Source organism: Pantherophis guttatus, chromosome 3 (assembly GCF_059756535.1).
Source record: "Pantherophis guttatus breed Tessera chromosome 3, ASM5975653v1, whole genome shotgun sequence".
NCBI lineage: Eukaryota > Metazoa > Chordata > Lepidosauria > Squamata > Colubridae > Pantherophis > Pantherophis guttatus.
In genome coordinates this window covers 80,366,955-80,385,413 of record NC_142065.1, presented here as the reverse complement: position 1 = coordinate 80,385,413, position 18,459 = coordinate 80,366,955, and the positions used below count along the sequence as shown (strand labels likewise).

The 18,459-nt window shown below is 38.1% G+C and overlaps 1 protein-coding gene across 2 annotated transcripts in view; it reads left to right on the top strand.

Annotated features, from left to right (window-relative positions):
- LOC148114644 (uncharacterized) overlaps positions 1-18,459 on the top strand; it is a 296,681-nt gene that overhangs the window by 33,752 nt on the left and 244,470 nt on the right. For both annotated transcript variants that reach the window (XM_087889908.1, XM_087889907.1), the window contains exon 3: positions 14,400-14,447. In XM_087889908.1, the coding sequence (XP_087746034.1) occupies positions 14,400-14,447 (48 nt within the window). The remainder of the gene's footprint in view (positions 1-14,399; positions 14,448-18,459) is intronic.

The following is an 18,459-nucleotide window of genomic DNA, read 5'->3' as shown; positions in this document are numbered from 1 at the left end:
CTGGGACTCTTCTGTTGACTAGGGCTAGTTTCCAGATGTCCGGTAGGCGGGAGGTATCGTCGCATTTATTCCTGTTATGGAGGTGTTTCTCTATTTCGATGGCTTCCATGATTATTCTCTTGTTGAAGTGTTCAGTTTTGGAGATTAATTTGGTTCCTTCAAAATCAATTTCGTATGTATATATATATACACATATATTTATTTATTTATTATATTTCTATACTGCCTTTCTCCCGTAGACTCAAGGCGGTGTACAGTCAAGAAAAATATAGACACACAAACATCATAAAATTGCTAATTAAAATTGTTACTTAGTTTGGTCAATTAAATAAAACCCAGAATTAGATAACATTTAAAAAATCATTCGCATGTTTGTATGTTTAGCCCTGCCTGTTGGAACATCAGGGTCTTGAGGGCACGGCGGAAAGCACGGAGATCAGGGATATTCCGTATCTCCGGGGGCAGTTCATTCCAAAGGGTTGGAGCCCCCACAGAGAAGGCCCTCCCCCTGGGAGTCGCCAGTCGACATAATTTGACTGACGGTACCCTGAGTAGTCCCTCCCTGTGAGAACGAACTGGTCGGTGGGAGGCTATTGGTGGCAAAAGACGGTCTCGTAGGTACCCAGGTCCTAAGCCATGGAGCGCTTTAAAGGTGATAACTAACACCTTGAATCGCACCCGGAAGACCACCGGGAGCCAGTGCAGCTCGCATAGGAGAGGTGTTACATGGGCGTAATGAGCTGCACCCATAATCACCCGCGCGGCTACGTTCTGGACCAGTTGGAGCCTCCGGGTGCTTTTCAAGGGGAGCCCCATGTAGAGAGCATTACAGTAGTCCATACGGGAGGTAACTAGGGCATGAGTGACCGTGTGCAAGGCGTCCCGATCCAGAAAGGGACGCAACTGGCGGATCAGGCAAACCTGATAAAAGGCACCCCTGGCCACGGCCGTCAAATGATCTTCTAAAGATAACCGTGAATCCAGGAGGACACCCAAGTTGCGGGCCCTCTCTGTGGGGAGCAAGATCTCATCCCCTATTGTCAGTGATGGTACCAGATATATATATACCGGTGTGTGTATATGTAACAAATGCACATTTAATTTGGAAATATGCTTTTAAATACAATCATACATGGAATTTAGAGCAAAGTAGAAACATGTAACTTAAATATGTAACTGTATTTAAGGAATCTTTTCTAGAAATAATTTGGAATTGGAACTCCCAACTTTAAGCATAACTTTTGCATAGGAAAGATTTAACCATGAAATGAATAGGACCTAATGAAACAAGCAGGACTTTTTAATACATATGTAATGCATTGTGAAGACTTGGGGAGTCCATCCATGCTGAACAATAAATGCAGGTTAGGGGGCTCGTGCTGATAATCTGTGTGTGGGATAGAGGCAGAATCTGCAATCAAAGAAAGAATAATGTAATTAAAATCACACATCGGGGTTTTTTGTTGGGATATTGACCTGGAGAAATGGATTAGAAGTATGGGTCTTCAAAGGAATGATCGGTCAAGTACATTCTTTTCAAAACTGAATGAGGTTCATGCCTATCAAAAGGATGCATGGTGTGTAGAATAGGAAAATAAAATGCTTTTTTAGACTTCCTTAGAACTGCACACTGTATAATAATTACAGTCATAATGTGTCTAACCAGCTCCCCTCCTCCTTTTGCTCTCTTTTGTATATCTGTGTTGGTAGAAATCTCTATAAGTAATTATGTGTTTACATGCCTATGTATGCACATATACAGGTTTTATAATATCTGACTATAATGAAGACTAATTGGAAATGAAAACACTGGAAATTACTTGATGAGATTTTTAAAGTTTGCAAACATTTGATAAATTACAAACAGGTAAAAAAAAAGAAGAATATGGGAAGGCCAATATTTTTTATTAAAAAATAATAAAAATATTTTAAAAAAAATATTAGACATCCTGTGGGTCCTGCATTACATTTATTATTTGTTTACAATTGCCAAAATTTAAACTAGCACTGATTTAATCTGGCATCCCCTTTAATGTATGGAGTTAAATTCCATTCAGAAATAAATGGCTAATATAAAACATAGCACTTTTTTTTTAACCAGCAGTTTTATACAAATAATTTCTGAGTATTTATTTATCACTTATTTCCACTAAAATGGTCTTCTGGAGGGGCCCAAGAACCTCGCGCCACCCCACCCCCCCCAAAGGTAATTTGACTCTACTGCCTACCGTTTAGGAACTTCATGAAATAAATCTAAAGATATTGGGTTTTTTAAAAAAAAATAACATGTGGGAAACAGCTTTCAGGCCCAGAAATGCACATTGTGCCCTCTGAATGACCCCCTGGTAGAGACACTCTTGTGTTTATGAATTAGTAATTCAACAAATGGGTCTCCCCTCATGTTTTCATCTGGAAATATTGAAATGATCTGAAGGATTGTTTTTGCCCTGTTGTAATAACAGATCTAGGTTACCCACAGGCCTGGCTTGCACCACAACAATAGCCTAGGTTAAAATGGGTAATGTGGTTAGTGGTTTAGTATATTATGGGAATCCAGTCATTGTTTTAATCTGCTGTGTTAACTAGGCTCTCAGCTAAGTATGATGTGGATTATTTGTTAGGGCAGAATTGTTAGGTGAATATTCTTAGTTTTGTTGTCTTTAGTTGGAGGATCAGTATGTTATGTGAATGGAGAAATAGAAAAACTTCCTTTGTTGTTGCAGAAATGGCGTGCATTTTTTAGAAATGTAAAGCAAAAGGTTGAGATTGTAATTTTTTTTCCTGTATTCTACCGAGCTGAAAAAAGTCGGATGTCACTACTTTTTTTCCTCTTTAGTTCTGCACTTCTCCCTTCTTAATTTCTGTTTCTATTTGCATTTTATCTTAAAATAAACCTCAATAAAACTTTAAAAAGAAAATATTTTTTTAAAAAAAAATGACAAATGGGGTTCGCAAGAGTCCACAAGAGGTTTTTTTGTCCACTGAGACCTGTGCAGGATTTCTTGCTGTTTGTACAGGAGAAGCTCTATCAAACTCTCCATTGAGTTTATAGATCCAATGTACATATTTCACATGAAGATTTCTCCCCTCAAAATACTGAGTAAATGTTTAAATATTAGGCCAGAGTAAATGCTATGCTGGAGACTTAAGAGTTTACTGCCACTTCAGTTTACTGATGGATATGCTTTTGGCCAAGCTCCTAGGTTGTATGACTTCCTTGCAATATGTGCTAATAACATAACAGATGGTAATAAAGAGTTAATAATCTACAGGAAAGCTAAAATGCACTTCAACCTGCTACCCTCAGCTCAAGACTTTGAGGCTAGCGAGTGTTTTGCAGGTTTTGTTTCATCCCAGGACTCTTAAAAATGATGCTTTGGCAAGTTTTTCTGCATCCGGGTTTGTCGTATCTAACTTATTAAACACCGAATTTAGTAATAATTATTGTAAATTAACCATCTGTTAAAGAGAAGGAACATCTCCCTTAACCCTCACGCTGCCAGATGCTTTTGCATGATGCTTGATACATTATGTGGGTGCCAAAAGAAGGGAAGTGGCAATAGCCCAAATTTAATGTGGTTTTTTTTCCAGATTTTGACTAATTGTTGGAAACTTTACCCTCGTCACATTTTTTTTCAGTTACTTTGGCTAAACCTTCACAGTAAAGAGACTTTTAAAAACCTAATTATCCTTCCTCATCCTTTCTTCTTCCTCTTCCAAAAATCAATAACATCAACACTTTGTTAGTGCTAGAAGTATCTTTTGCTCCTTGTGCAAGTCTTAGATCTGGGTTTTATAATGTTGAGTAGCTGTGATTTAAGATGAAAAATGCTTTGGAAAGAACTGCTGAAGATATTTCTTAGTTCCTGAGTTACATAACAAGATCTTCCCTTTGGGTCATGTATGTCATCTTAAGAAGACCAAAAGCATATTTAAGGCTAAACCTACAATTAGTCAAAGTCATGGGACAGATTTTGAATCCTACCAAATGGCTGCAAATTTTTAGTCATTTCAATTATTAAGAGGAATAAGGAAATAATACTATTCTTTTTCTTTGTATTTTAACATGAATTTATTGGTCTTCATCTAGCCCAAAGTTGAGTCTAAGACGATGACTTTTATTAGTTTAGAATTTGTTGAAAGGACTAAAATTAGAGATAAGAATAGGATTATATGGTTAACATTTCCATCAAAGGGATCAAAGCTTCCAGAAAAAAAACCCCAGCAAGAATATACAAAATGGAGTTTTTAAATATAGAAAAAAAATGTAATACATTTTTATTCATTTTATTTATTTAAAATGTATTCTTAATACAGAATATTCAAGGCTACTGTCTGAAGAAGATAGTAGTTTATTCCATGTACTAAAGTATCCTGATTGATGAGCTCCAAAATGTTTTTTTCCTCCCAAACTAGGCATTTTGTGTGCATTGGTGCAAGGCAGCCTCCCTCTGTTTTCAGCCAAATAAGGGAGGTTACCATAAATGACTTTTTTCCTGTTCTTCCTACATCTGTTGTGGGTTATTTGGGATTCATATTTGATCCTTCTATATAAGTGAGGATAAGAATTGCCTCCTATAGAACAGATTGTTTGCACCTTAAGCAGTTTCCTACATTAGTTTGTACCATGAGACCAAATAATTACAACAAAGCTGTTTAAAACAATATATTTCATTTATCAACTGTTGGGAAAAATTATGTGGAAATTAGCATGTTAGCAAAGAGTTAGTGTGAACAAACAAATCATAGAACATGGAATCAAATGAGTTCCATGCAGTAGTCCATAGCACAAGAATAACAGCAGGAACATTAGCCATTTCCATCATATGTAAAACAAAATCAATTTATCAAAATATAAGCCTGCCAGAAATAGTCTGGCAGTGTTTTTAAAAGTGCTTTTAAATATTTTTTGGTTGCTGAACAATTATATGGAAAGTACATATACTTGAATCTTGCCGCTTGCAAGTATATGTTCCATGTTTTGGGACAATTATTTTTGCTTTTGTTTCTTTATGAGCCATGAACAGAAATTATTTTATTCAGAGATACCTTCAAAGTTTGAATTGGCTTACAAAACTTTTTTGATTCAAGAATATTACCTTATATGTAATCTTGTGCTTAAATAGATCTATGCTTTTCTTGCCACATACTAGTTTTTAATTGACATTATTTAAACATGTATAGTATATTTGGGTTTTGTTTTTTTTGTTTTTTTGACTACCTTCTGTGGATGCCCTTGGCAGCCACTTCAGAGATTGACACAGTTACTCTAGAGGCCTTTGCTTCTAGGCTTGTCCAGATCTTGCAAAATCTCAAAGCCGCTGTTCCAAGCCTTTAACAAACTGTAGCATTTTAAGAAGCTCCATAGGGACACTTCTCTCACAAACAAAACATTTTGCCGGCTGATTTGTACAGACCGAATTCCAGCATCTATATCTCTTTATCCAAACTGATTGCCAGCATTCCATCTCGTGCCCCAACATTCTGCTACACTTTTCTATATCCAAGAAACTATCAGGAAGGATATATGTAAATAGCAGTGGTTTGGTGTCACTAGAGTCACAGCTGAATGAGCTGCTAGTATAACAGTTAAATAGAGCCTTCAGGAAATCATTACCTGTTTTTTTTCCTCTTTGTGTGAATTGCTTTGAAAATTACCTAGAGAACAAAACACACCTGACACCTTGACTCTGAATGGCCAGTAAGATCCCTTGAAAGTCCTACAGTCTGCAAACATTCTTCTGAACTGTTGTAGGGAAGGGGGAAAATGAATTACCCAAATTATGCTGCTGACCATAGCAACTTTAAAAGTATCTATAGAAATGAGGGGAAAATATGCCTCGACGAGTAAGTCTTTTTGCTTTCTTAGGTCATCATAAGTTTCCCTGTTGGGATGAATGGGGATTTTGAAGAGGAATTTTTGTCGTGATCCTGCTGCAGAATGTATTGATTAACCCCCACTGCCATCTTGTTCTCATCTTAATGGTCAAATGGTTCCTACTCTCTCACGGCTTCTATTTGTTTTTAATAAGAATGTGAAATCCATATCCATTCATATATTTCGCACAAAATCTTTAATTTGGGACAAGTCTATATACTCTCCCGTATTTATAAAAGTCACATATTTTATTTCTTTCAAATATTTAAATTAGATATTTTGTGTGTGTGTGTGTTCAAGTGTATAATTTAAGAAATCTAAATAGGATTTCCAGGTGTTCTGCCAATCTGCTTGGTTTCAATAAATTATTTGTGTCACAGATCATCAGATCAAATCCTGTAGCGTTCAGAATCTGGTTTTAGTATCAAAGAATAGTACATATGATCCAGTGGATATATGTAATCTTTTTCTAAGTCCTACACAAGAAATGTGATTCCTGTATTACTTTCTTGCCTGATATTTTGACACTGGTTTTTGTTTTAAAAATATAATCTGAATGACCCAATTTAGAGAAAAGGAAAATCTACCTACTTTCAAGAATTTTAAAAAACAAATCACCTCCATTATTTGAAAATGTAGCTGAGCTTCTCCGCTTTTGTTCAATCTGTCTTTAATGAAATACAATTTATACATGAGCAAGATGGCTGACCTAGGAGAGCCGAAGAAGAAATTCACTGTTGTCATTTAAAAAAAAAAAAAATCCATTGTAGTCACTTTTGAAGTGTTAAGATGTAGACTTGAGCATTTCAAATGCTGTGAAATGGAGAACTTCTCAGTTCATTACAGCTGCTGGAGCATGCCTGCCCCTTCTTGGCTGTAAAAATAAAGCCACGAGCTCAGATTAGGCTATGCTGAGAATATCTTGCCATGGTTAGCGATGGACACATTGGCCAGGAACTCAGCAGGAAAAACGGTTCCTGTATATTGGAATAGTAAATCAGAATGCTTTTGTATTTGCTTATCCTCTTGGCTCCAATATAATACAAGGAACTAATATTTCAGAATTAGCTGGATGTGTTTTCTTCTTGAAGCCAGTTCTATTCCTTGCTTGCCAAGCACATTTCCTGTCAGCACTTTAGAGGTCTTTTTAAAAATAGATTAATCAAATAATCTGAAGACATTTTAGGCACTCTCTTATCTTTTTTCCTTCCATCTTTGTATTTTAATTTTGTGGATAGATATGATTTGTAACTAGTCCAAAGTCTGACATCTAGATCTTAATGTCCAATAGACATCTCAGAATTAGTTTTATGTCCTTTCTGGACTTGCCCAATATTCGTATACCCCAATTGGAAACAATGAGCAGGATCTTAATGCTACGAATGTGAACCTGATCATCAAGAGATATGGGGAAATATATTGATTAAAGCTGTGCAAATCCTTTGTAAGAATGGGAGAGAAGCTACCAGTGATGGGTTTCAAAAATTTTTACTACCAGTTCTGTGGGTGTAGGTTGTGGGCATGGCATGGCTTGGTGGGTGTGGCAGGGGAAGGATACTGTAAAATCTCCATTCCGTCCCCAATCCAGGGGACGGTTACTGCAAAATCCCCATTTCCTCCTGATCAGCTTGGACTTGGGAGGCAGAGAATAGATGGGGGCGGGGCCAGTCAGAATTTTTACTACCGGTTCTCCGAACTACTCAAAATTTCCGCTACCGGTTCTCCAGAACTGGTCAGAACCTGCTGAAACCCACCTCTGCAACCTACCCAACATGTTTTTTCAAATCACTGAAGCAGCCATATCTTTTTTCCAGCTTTGACAAGTTTGGAAAGTTGACTGTTTTTGCATAAGTGTGCACAACAGCTGCTTCATTTCTTTAGGAATTTGGAAGCAGTTGGCAGCAGCTTCTGAACCTACTGCTAGAGCCTGTAAAAAAAGAAAAAAATTGGCTCATATCTGTGTGAAAAGGGATGCTTCATACGTGTGCTCTATTGTATTTCTTCCAAGGGTTTGCACAGCTCTGTCTGAGGGCATCCCCATTCAACCTTTAAAACTAATTTTTACAAAGACAAAAACATCCATGGTGTTCTAGTTCTAGAGAGCAAATGAAGAAAATATAATTTTAAATGAGAGCACTGTGACTTCTGGGAGACATACTTCAATGTGCACCAAGGATTTCTCTCTCTCTCTTTTTGTCTTACACAATTCTTTATTAATGAAAGCCACATTTTGTTTGTAAAACAAAAGAGAATGGTCCAGTGGCACAAAACAATAATGCAATGAAGGCGCAATTTCATTAAACTGGAATACAGGGATTGGGTTACTAATTTGATGCTTTTAATTTCATATTATAAATTATGTCCTTTCAGAAAGTGGAAGAAAAATATTTCCCATGACAATGGCTACCTACAGACGGTAATGTTATATATTTTCCCAGAAAAATGAAAAGTTGAGAGTGGTGCTGGAGAAAACTCCTGCTTAATGTGGTTCCTTAGGAACAGAGAGCAATGCCTATATATCAAAACTGGTTTCCTACATTTGGTTCATAAAATACCAAATGCTTTCATCCTTTTAATAAGATGCCTATTAACCCAACAATAACAGGAATAGAAAAAAAAACCAGACAAAAATTATTCAGTGAAAGAACAGGATACATTCTTCATAAACCTAGGTCTTTTGAATTCATTTCTGTATTATCTTCTGTAATGTCCATTCTACTTCAAATAAACAAACAAGCCTGAAATACTGCAGATCAATACATCTTTCTTGGAAATATGTCCCTTAAACTGAGGCTTTTCACATTTGAGTAGCTACATAAAAAATTGCACACAAATCCTTTCTTGCAGCTTATCATTGGAGCTTTTGGATTGGTAGGGTTTTTTTTTTTTTTTCATGCTTTGGTTTCTTTCCTTGAAATGTCAGCCTAAGAGCAAACTACAAATTCTTCAGCTATACTATAAATGTGATATAACTATATTCCAGTGATGGGTTGCCCCCGGTTCGCACCGGTGCTATAGAACCGGTAGTAAAACCGGCAAGAGGCTCCGCCCACTGACCCCGACGTCATCAAAACACTTCTGCGAATCGGTAGTAAAGGTAAGCAGAACCTACCCCTGCTACATTCGTGATTTCTTCTAAGATTGTGCTTATATATTTCAAAGATTGTGCTTATATATATTTTTTGTGACTATGCCTTTGAATGAGTCAAAATTCCACTGTAGTTTCCTTAACATTTTTCAGAAATGGTTTGCCTTTGCCCTTTTCTCAGGGAGGAGAGAAATGGACTAGCCCAAAGTCAACTGACAGTGTACCTAACGCAGGACTAGAATTCATGGTCTCCCAGCCAATGTCTTCAACCACCATATCAAACTGGCTCTCATTTTTATCAATTCAATACGCTAAGCCAAAAAGGAAGAATATGCAGGTCGTGTGTGGCCCACACTGTTTCCCCAGATTGCACTAATGCAATTTGGCAACAAAGAAAAATTCCCAAGAAGAGCTTCAATGGGCTTAACACGCCTGTCAAAACTTAATAAAAAAGGATTAAAAAATTATTTGAATAGGACAGTCCTGGTTAAAAAAAAACTTGTCTAAAGCCAAAGCAATTAACAATTCTATTTAACAGGAATAAAACAAGCCAAGAAGTGATGCTTTCCTGAAACCCTGCTCATGGCATTATTAAATCTTCCTGGAGTATGTGGGGCATTGATACAAACCCAGAGGCAGAATTTGTTCCCTTTCCCTGCTCAGGAGGCGGATGTAATAGAATGTGTGGATGATCTTGGGGGATGAGGGAAAGAGATGTTGCCTAGGAAACAATCAGACAAGAGGAAGGGGAGCCCCCGGGGGCTTAGTGGTCACAGAAAAAAAACTTCAGTAGGACTCTCCATAATTGATCAGATAGTTAAAAGTGGCAGTGGAAAGTTTGTACCTTCAGACTTCCAAGATTCTGTTAAGATTAGCTTTACAATAAAGTAGATTTACTCAGGGGTAAAATGTAACATTTGTTACTACTGGTTCTGTGGGCGTGGCTTGGTAGGGGGGGAATGTGACTGGGTGGGGGTGGCCAACTTTTTTAAAAAAAAAACTGTTCAAAGCATTTTTTCTAATGCTTTGAAAAGCCTCTCTGCCGATCAGGGAACTCAGCTGGGATCGTCAGAGACTTTTCAAAGCATTTTTTTTACCACCTCTTCGTCCAAGAGGTTGCAGAAAAAAATGCTTTGAAAAGCCTCTGATGATCCCAGTTGAGCCGCACGATCATCAGAGGCTTTTTTTTTTTTTACTTTTAAAAGCATTTTTTCATCGGAAGAGGTTGTACAAAAAATGCTTTTAAAAGTAAAAAAAAAAAAAAGCCTCTGATGATCGTGTGGCTCAGCTGGGCATGGTGGGGGGGGGTGCAGGGATTTTTGCTACCGGTTCTCCGAACCACCCGCCACCATCGCTTCCGGATCGGGCGATCCGGTCCGAACCGGGAGTATTTCACCCCTGGATTTACTCATCTAGTTGTGTTTCCGGTCTGGTATACCTGGGAAGAATGGCTGGAAGAGAAAGAGCCATATTGATCAGCTGATCTGAGGTATTGCGAAAGAAGAAGAGATTGTTGGGGGCAATATGCTGACTCTGTAAACCACTTAGAAAGCACTGTGAAGCGGTATACAAGTCTAAGTGCTATTAATATTATTTAAATCAGTTCCTGCGCTCTTCTTATCAAGGGCGTGAAAACTGATGTTGGGTTTTGTATCACAAGAGACAAAATAAAGCATCCGAGTCAGTCCAACAGAAGAAGGTCTCCTGTGGTGTTCTAGCTCATGCAGCAAGCTATCTTGACCCTGGTGGGCTTATAATTATACCCCTGAGCTCCAGCTGCTGCAAAATGTGAATGCTAGGCTGCTAAGTGATACAAGGTTACCTGGATGACTTAATACCTGGGTTGCCAATTGCTCTTCTTGGCACAATTGAAAGTAGTGCAGTCAAAACTGAGTTTAAGACTCTGCCCTTTAAGTCACATATTGCTTACTGTACGTCCCGATTACCTGAGTGATCGCTTCTCCATTTGTGAATCTCTTCTTCAGCCATTAGGATCTACAAGTGAGAATCTTTTTAAAAGTGCCTCCACAATCTGAGGCCCAAGTGTTATTGATCATGCCGAAACAGTTCTTCTGTATCGCTTCTCGGAAATGTATCCCCAAAGGAATGTCTGCCACATCTCTTTCACTGACTTAATTAAAAGTCAGTGAAGCTCTTGTTTGTGTTTTATGTGTTCTTCTATTATTATTTCCTGATATTTTGTGGCATTTTAAAGCAGGAGCCACCTTGAATACTCATGCCAAACTTGATGCTTGAGGCAGTTAATAAGCCAAGCCAATCACATTAGTAAATGTACTGAAAACAGTTAACTAAAGCACAGATGTGTTTTGGCCATGAAGATGATATGTACTGCATGATGATGAATCAGGCCTCATACACCCATTCCATATGCGCATCTGCATGCACACAACACACATTTTCTTCCCCCTGTCCCTAATCTCAATGCAGTGCAGGTACTGGAAAGATGCCCCCTTGAAAAGTGAACAGGTAAATTCCTGTAAGATTTACCTTATTTGTGTCTCTCTAGAGTCAGCTCTGATATTTGATGTCAAAATAGATATTTTGATACATGATTTAAAGAGTGACTATGGGAATGCAATTTGTCCATGAAGCAAAATAAATCCATACATTCAAAACTGAGCAAAAAGAGAGTGGCATTCCCTTAGTTGAAGTCACTGGGATATAGGGTTCATCCCAACTTAGTAGTCTTATGTACTACTTATTGAATAGAGTGACTGTAATTTTTATATGTGTTGTGAAGTTAATAAGTAGATATTGATAAATTCTACAAGTCTTTGAGCGAGTCAGAACAGATTAAAGGAGAACCAAGTTTGGACATAATTCCATTTTTGGTCTTATAAATCTGAACTCCTGAAGCTGGGCTAGTTAATAGATATGTAGCAGTGGTAGGTTTCAAAAAATTTTGCTACTGGTTCTGTGGGTGTGGCTTGGTGGGCGTGACATGGCTTGGTGGGCATGGCTTGGTGGGCATGGCAGGGGAAGGATACTGTAAAATCTCCATTCCCATCCCAATCCAGGGGAAGGTTACTGCAAAATCCCCATTTCCTCCCGATCAGCTGGGACTTGGAAGGCAGAGAATAGATGGGAGCGGGGCCAGTCAGAATTTTTACTACAGGTTCTCCAAACTACTCAAAATTTCCGCTACCGGTTCTCCAGAACTGGTCAGAACCTGCTGAAACCCACCTCTGATATGTAGGGAGGTGTGGTGGTCAGAGATGCTTACTCATAGCTTCATCTAGTGTACCATTGCATTTATTCTTGGTCAGAACTGGATATGATCCATGCATTAGTTACCTCTCAGTTCAGGTTACTCCAACACACTCCCTAGGGGCTACCCTTGAAAGGCACTCTGAATCTTCAAATAGCACAGTATATTCGTCCTTAAATATTGAACCTATAATCAACTTATTTTGTTAGCTATTACATTGGCTTCAAAGAACCTTTTTAAATGGACTGTTGAAGGACTATCTCCTTTGAGAATCTGCTTATCCTTCCAAATTAAGTGTTGCCTCACTTTCATGTGCTTTCTGAGGCTAAATGGGTCAATGTGAATTTTGTTCCAATGCCTCATAAATGGAACTCTCTGCCCTAAGAGGATGTCTCCCTTTCAATGGATGGTGTAAGTGTGGCTGAAGATTTCCCCCCCTCCATTAAACATATTTTTTTAATTCTATGGTTCCTAATTTTTACCTTTTGCTAACTTTGGCTTATTGTGCATATTTGATGCTGCTGCTTCAGGCTATCCACCAGTCTTTGAGCTATTTGAAGACCCTAATGGCACAAGATTCGCTGCTCCTACAGATGTCCCCTATTTTGCCACAAGCACTGTGCTAGTACATGGTGTTATATATCCAGTATATTGGAGTGTTCAATGTAGAGATTGGTAGATTCTCCCAGTTTGTCATATGTTGAGGACAACCAGTTTTGAAGTGAAATAAATAAACCTCATTTCAGTTTTGCAAAACTGTTCTTTTGTATGAGCTTTCAAAGAGTCAGGGACCTTTTGGATGTAAGTTTAGTGCTAATCTTGGAAGAGTGGTCTTCTTGAATAATGCCAGTGGTGGGATTCAGCCAGTTTGCACCACTTCGGGAGAACCAGTTGTTAACTTTCTGAGTAGTTTGGCAAACTGGTTATTGGAAGAAATCATTTGGGCTGAGAACCAGTTGTTAAATTACATGAATCCCACCACTGAATAATGCTAAACCTTTGCTCAAAAGGAGCCTGACTATTAGGTGATAGGCATGAAGAAAATCGTGTCATAAAATTAGAAAGAGAGAGAGATCAGCTGCTACTCATGATGATCCACAAAAAACAGGTGGTTGGCTTACAGGCTTGGTCACTGGAAGAAAGTAAGATTTCCCCTGTCCCCAAAAAATGTTTTAAACACAGTGCTTAAGTTAGGAGCATAGAGGACACCAGCTTAAGTAGCTAAAAGAAGCCTAGCTGGTATCAATTTCCAAGGGGCCACATAATTAAGACAGTGTATTATGTCAGATGTCTATGGCAAAACTGCTACCACTTATTTCTTACTTGCAGGAAAAAATGCTACTATGCCATGGAACAGCTGGGGACACCTTTAAGCTTTTTCAGATAGCAGTTTTGGATTAGTTAAAAGCCACATCATGAAGATATAGCAGACAATGAGTTTGCTGGGTTATGTTTTTGTCATGGTTAGGATCAAGGCAAAAGGCCCTGGGCTTATCAAAGGGGCCTTAATTATAGAGTTTTGTTATTTTTATACCCTTCAATTTCTCTCTTTAAACAACTTCATTTTGGAAAGGAAAAACAGGATTGCATTTTTTTTTTTTTTTTGCATTTGGCAAATAAGAAAGCAGCCTCTAGTTATGAATGGATTTCTTGAAACCATCAGGTGCAGTGAATACTAAATACTGCAGCTGTGCAGCTGTGCTTCATTTTAGAAGTCTAAATAAGTTGGGTTCCATGATAATTAAGTACACCATACTTAAAATCCCAAATAACATGCCACAAAAACAAAACACATTTTGGATGCTTTGTCATACCAAATGGCGCAAGATATATTTTCTTTCGGAGAATGAATGCGGTTCACCAAAGGCATACTTATTTCTAAGGCTCAAAGAGACGCCACAGTCCCAAGCCCTGCATTGTGCCGATTGTCCATTATCTTTTTGTGCCTTATTGACTTGAGGACTAATTAAGAGCATTAGCATAAAATGAAAAAATTAAAATGCAAGAATGGTACCAATTATCACATATGAAACACATTCGGAAACTGTAAAACATTCATTTTTCATTACTCAACGCACCCCGTGAGTCTTTAATACTGCCAAGCAGATGATGCTAATGTATTTTCATATATACATTTTTCTCATCTACTGTTTCCATTTGTGAGATCGGTTTTATTACTAAATGCCTGCTTTTCTACTTTACAGAATCTTCATAATGAAAATGTTCCAACTTGCAAAGTATGTACAGCTGAGGTAAGTTACCTGTGTTAATTTACTTACAGTGGTTCTTTGCGGAAATGCCTACATAAAAAGAAAAGGAAAGCATTCTTTTTAAAATAATTGTTTTATTTATAAGAGAAAAGAGAACAAGGGACAGATGAAAGGCCACAGAAGTCTTTTATGTACTCAGTAAAAACTAATTCTATACTCATTAAATATTATACAATTAAATTATTAACATTTAAGACAGTTTGCTTCTCAACAGAAAGAAAACAGCTTCAGTATATATTCTTAAACAGTCCTTATACCCAGTGGTGGGATTCAGCTGGTTTGCACCACATCGGGAGAACCGGTTGTTAACTTTCTGAGCAGTTTGGCAAACTGGTTGTTGGAAGAAATTATTAGGGCAGAGAACCGGTTGTTAAATTACTTGAATCCTACCACTGCTTATACTTGGTGGTAAAAATTTTAATCTATGGTGAAATTGCTCTTGGACTATGGCTGAGTGCCTAAACTGTGAAAACTAGCTTAACTCTCCTCAGCTAAAAAACCCTACCCCATTATATTAGGCAACCCATTCATCTTTCACTTGCAGTCTCATTATATGAGGACCATTATATGAGGAAAGGATTTGTAAGAATGAATAGTGAGGGTTATCACAGGGGGAGAAAAAAGAAATTGTGAGGTGTTAGAAATGTGTGATGAATTAATAATGAAGAATTATTAATACTATACATTTATGTTTGTCATTATGAGATATTGATATGACTCACAGGCATTTTCCACTTCCCAACACCATTGGGTCATCTTACACAATGACCTGGATATTAAAAAAAAAAATGTGGTGGATCATATGTGAGTGTGCCAAACTCTTCATGAGATTTTGACCTTTTTTTTTTTTTTTTTGTATTCTTGTGACAATTCTTGTAAAATTTTGGTGATCCAATACATCTTTTTATTCAGATGGTGCCTTTGGGGAGACTAATAGATACCACATTTTCTATAAATGATTGTCGTCAACAATATTAAGAGCAATGAAAGGCACAAATGCTGCCTAATGATAGAGATCTGAGATGATTTGTTACAGAAATATTTAGGTGTGCTCTCTTTTTGTTCATATGAAGTTGTGTCATATATTTTACTGTTGCCTATACCCGGAAATCTTTATTTGTTTTCATCTGAAAAGAACAGGAATGCCAGAGGAACACCAAAGGGTCAGCACCTCTTCGTTCCTGTAGTTCCTCTTTTAATTAATTTATAGTAATGATGTTTCCTTCATAGTTAGATGAAAGGAACTTGCTCCCAGAGAATTGTTGTATGCAAATCAAATGTTTTTCCCCCCATTGGTAAATTTAAAGTTCCAACACAGTTGTTCAGAATGCTACTATGACACTTGCATTATACCCAGAGGTGGACGGCGCATGAATTAACAACCAGTTCGCCCAGCACCGAAAATGTGAGCGTGTGCGCATGTGCTTTGCTCTCATGCGTGGCTTGCACGCATCTGCACGGCTTAAAAAACATGGTTGAATAGGACGGCATAGCACCTGGGTGGGTGGCCGGGCCCACCTGCAGGTCGCAACCGGTTTGCCCAAACTGGCAGCAGCTCACCACTGATTATACCTTTGGATTCATGTGCTTTTTATCATTTGCATGAGCATTGTTAAATATAAAATTTTGGGGTTTTTGTAAGTGAAGATAAAACTACTGATCCTTTCTTCTTTCCCAATCCCAAGCAAATTTAGTACCAAAGAGTGGTTTGTTCTCTTCAGTTTTGAATCCTGCTATTACCTGGACACCAAGTGTTGATTGTGTTCTTACCCAGACTGTGGGTAATTTCAATTCTTTTAACCCCATCTTTCCTATTCATCCATGTGACCATTATATCAAAATTCTTAGCCCATTATATCATACATTCTGTTGCTTGTTTTTCTTCTTTTTCAAACACCCAAACCATATGCTAAGTGTACCTGTAGGCATTTTAGTTCAAAATTCTACCAGGGTTTGCTTGGTATCCACTAATTCCGCTTTTTTGAGTTAAAATATTCTACTTCTATCATTGGATATCTTTTGTATATAGAGATATCAGACATCTGTATGAGATACTAGTTTTAAAATAATGTTATAGTATAATGCACACCACTTAAAATTTTTATAGAGTGATTATACAGTTCTTAGGCTGAGAGAGATCATTCAGCTATATTCTTAAGCCATATACAGTACCTACTCATTCCTGACTCTGTTCTGTCCCATTCTATACTAATTTGTTTGTTTGTTTGTTTCTTTGTTTGTTTGTTTGTTTGTTTAAGGATTAAAAGTGTTTTAGGGAAAATATTCCAAAATTACTTATTTAAACTTTATTTCTTTATATCTTTTATTTTGAAGTATACATCTATTGATGAATTTGATCATTTTAAAAAGAAGAACTGAGTTTAGATGAATGTTAAGGGAAATAAAAAAATTGATGCATTAACATCAGATCTATATATTAGTCAATTAAGCTATGTGGACACATAGTTGGAAGTAACAAAAAATCAGATCTTTGAAGTACTGTTTCTTAAAATTGTCCTGCATCAGCATTAAAGGTAAAGATAAAGATTTCCTCTTTCCAGACGAGGGCTGTGCTTATCTCCATTTCATAGTCGAGGCACATGGAACGCTGTTACCTTCCCACCAAAGTAGTGGCATTAGCATTTAGACTTATATACCACTTCACAGTGCTTTACAGCCGTCTCTAAGTGGTTTACAGAGTCAGCATATTGCCCCCAGTAATCTGGGTTCTCATTTTACCAACCTTGGAAGGATGGAAGGCTAAGTCAACCTTGAGCCTGGTGATATTTGAACTGCCAAATTGCAGGCAGGTGGCAGTCAGCAGAAGTAGCCTGCAATACTGCATTCTAACCACTGTGCCACCGTGGTACCTATTTATCTACTCGCATTAGCATGCTTTCAAACTCTTGGATGGGCAGGAGCTAGGGCAAGAAATGGGAGCTCATCCCTTCATGTGCTGCTCGGGTCTCAAACTCAGGCTGTCAGTTTTCCAACTGACAAGCTCAGTGTCTTTAACCACTGAACTGTTCTGACCCAGCTCTCCAAACACGAGAAACCCTCTGAATTTAACCCAAAGACTCCTTTATTAGGAGTGCCAGCAGCCTTGGCAAAAAAATTCTCTCTCAATGCAGGCTAACAAGTCTGCCACATCTATTCATCTCTTCCCCCTGCCTTTTATCCCCAGAGCTAGGATTGCTCTTCCTTCCCAAGGATTGGCCCACTGCATTTCCACTGCTCTCCTCTTCTCTGCCTTCTGTACATCCATGTGTCAGGTACTGGACCCAGTTGTTCCTCCTCTTGCTCATCAACCACCTCCAGACCTGGGGAGTGTTGACTCTCCATCTGAGGGCTGACAGACAGTCCAGGCTCTGCTTCTGTCTCTCTCTCTCTCTCTCTCTCTCTGCCAGCTCCATTCCCTCTTCCCCCTTGGAGCTCTCAGGTTGCCTTGATGCTGACCCTGACTCCCACACCTCCTCCTCATCTGATTCAGCTACTGGAGGGGCAGCAGCCAACAGGCCACAACATGAGCCATCTCCTCCCTGCATCAGTATGAAGACCCTATTAACTTCCTACCAGTGTTTTGGTGGACTGTAGTCCAATTTATATTGAAGATCAGGAAGTTTCAGGATGACATTATTATATAATATTGCATATTATATAAGATGCCTATGTATTTATGAACTTGTAGAATTTTTGAAAGGTGTTTGTTCTTCATCATGCATTCTACTAATTTAAACAGCACTTCAGGCATCCACTGTTCTTTTCATGGGTGCATCGTGTGAAAAAAATCATTGTGACAAATGCAGGTAAGAGTGTTGCAAAATAATTGCTCAAGGGTTTCTTCTGTTGTAGAATGTTTACTGCACCTGACATAGCTATCTTAGGTGCCATCATAATTATTCATTGGGATGTTATTTATATGAGTAGATAGATAATGCCTCATTTCTTCTACAGACAAAGCATGGGAAAAGGAAGGAAAGAAAACGAGAAAGCA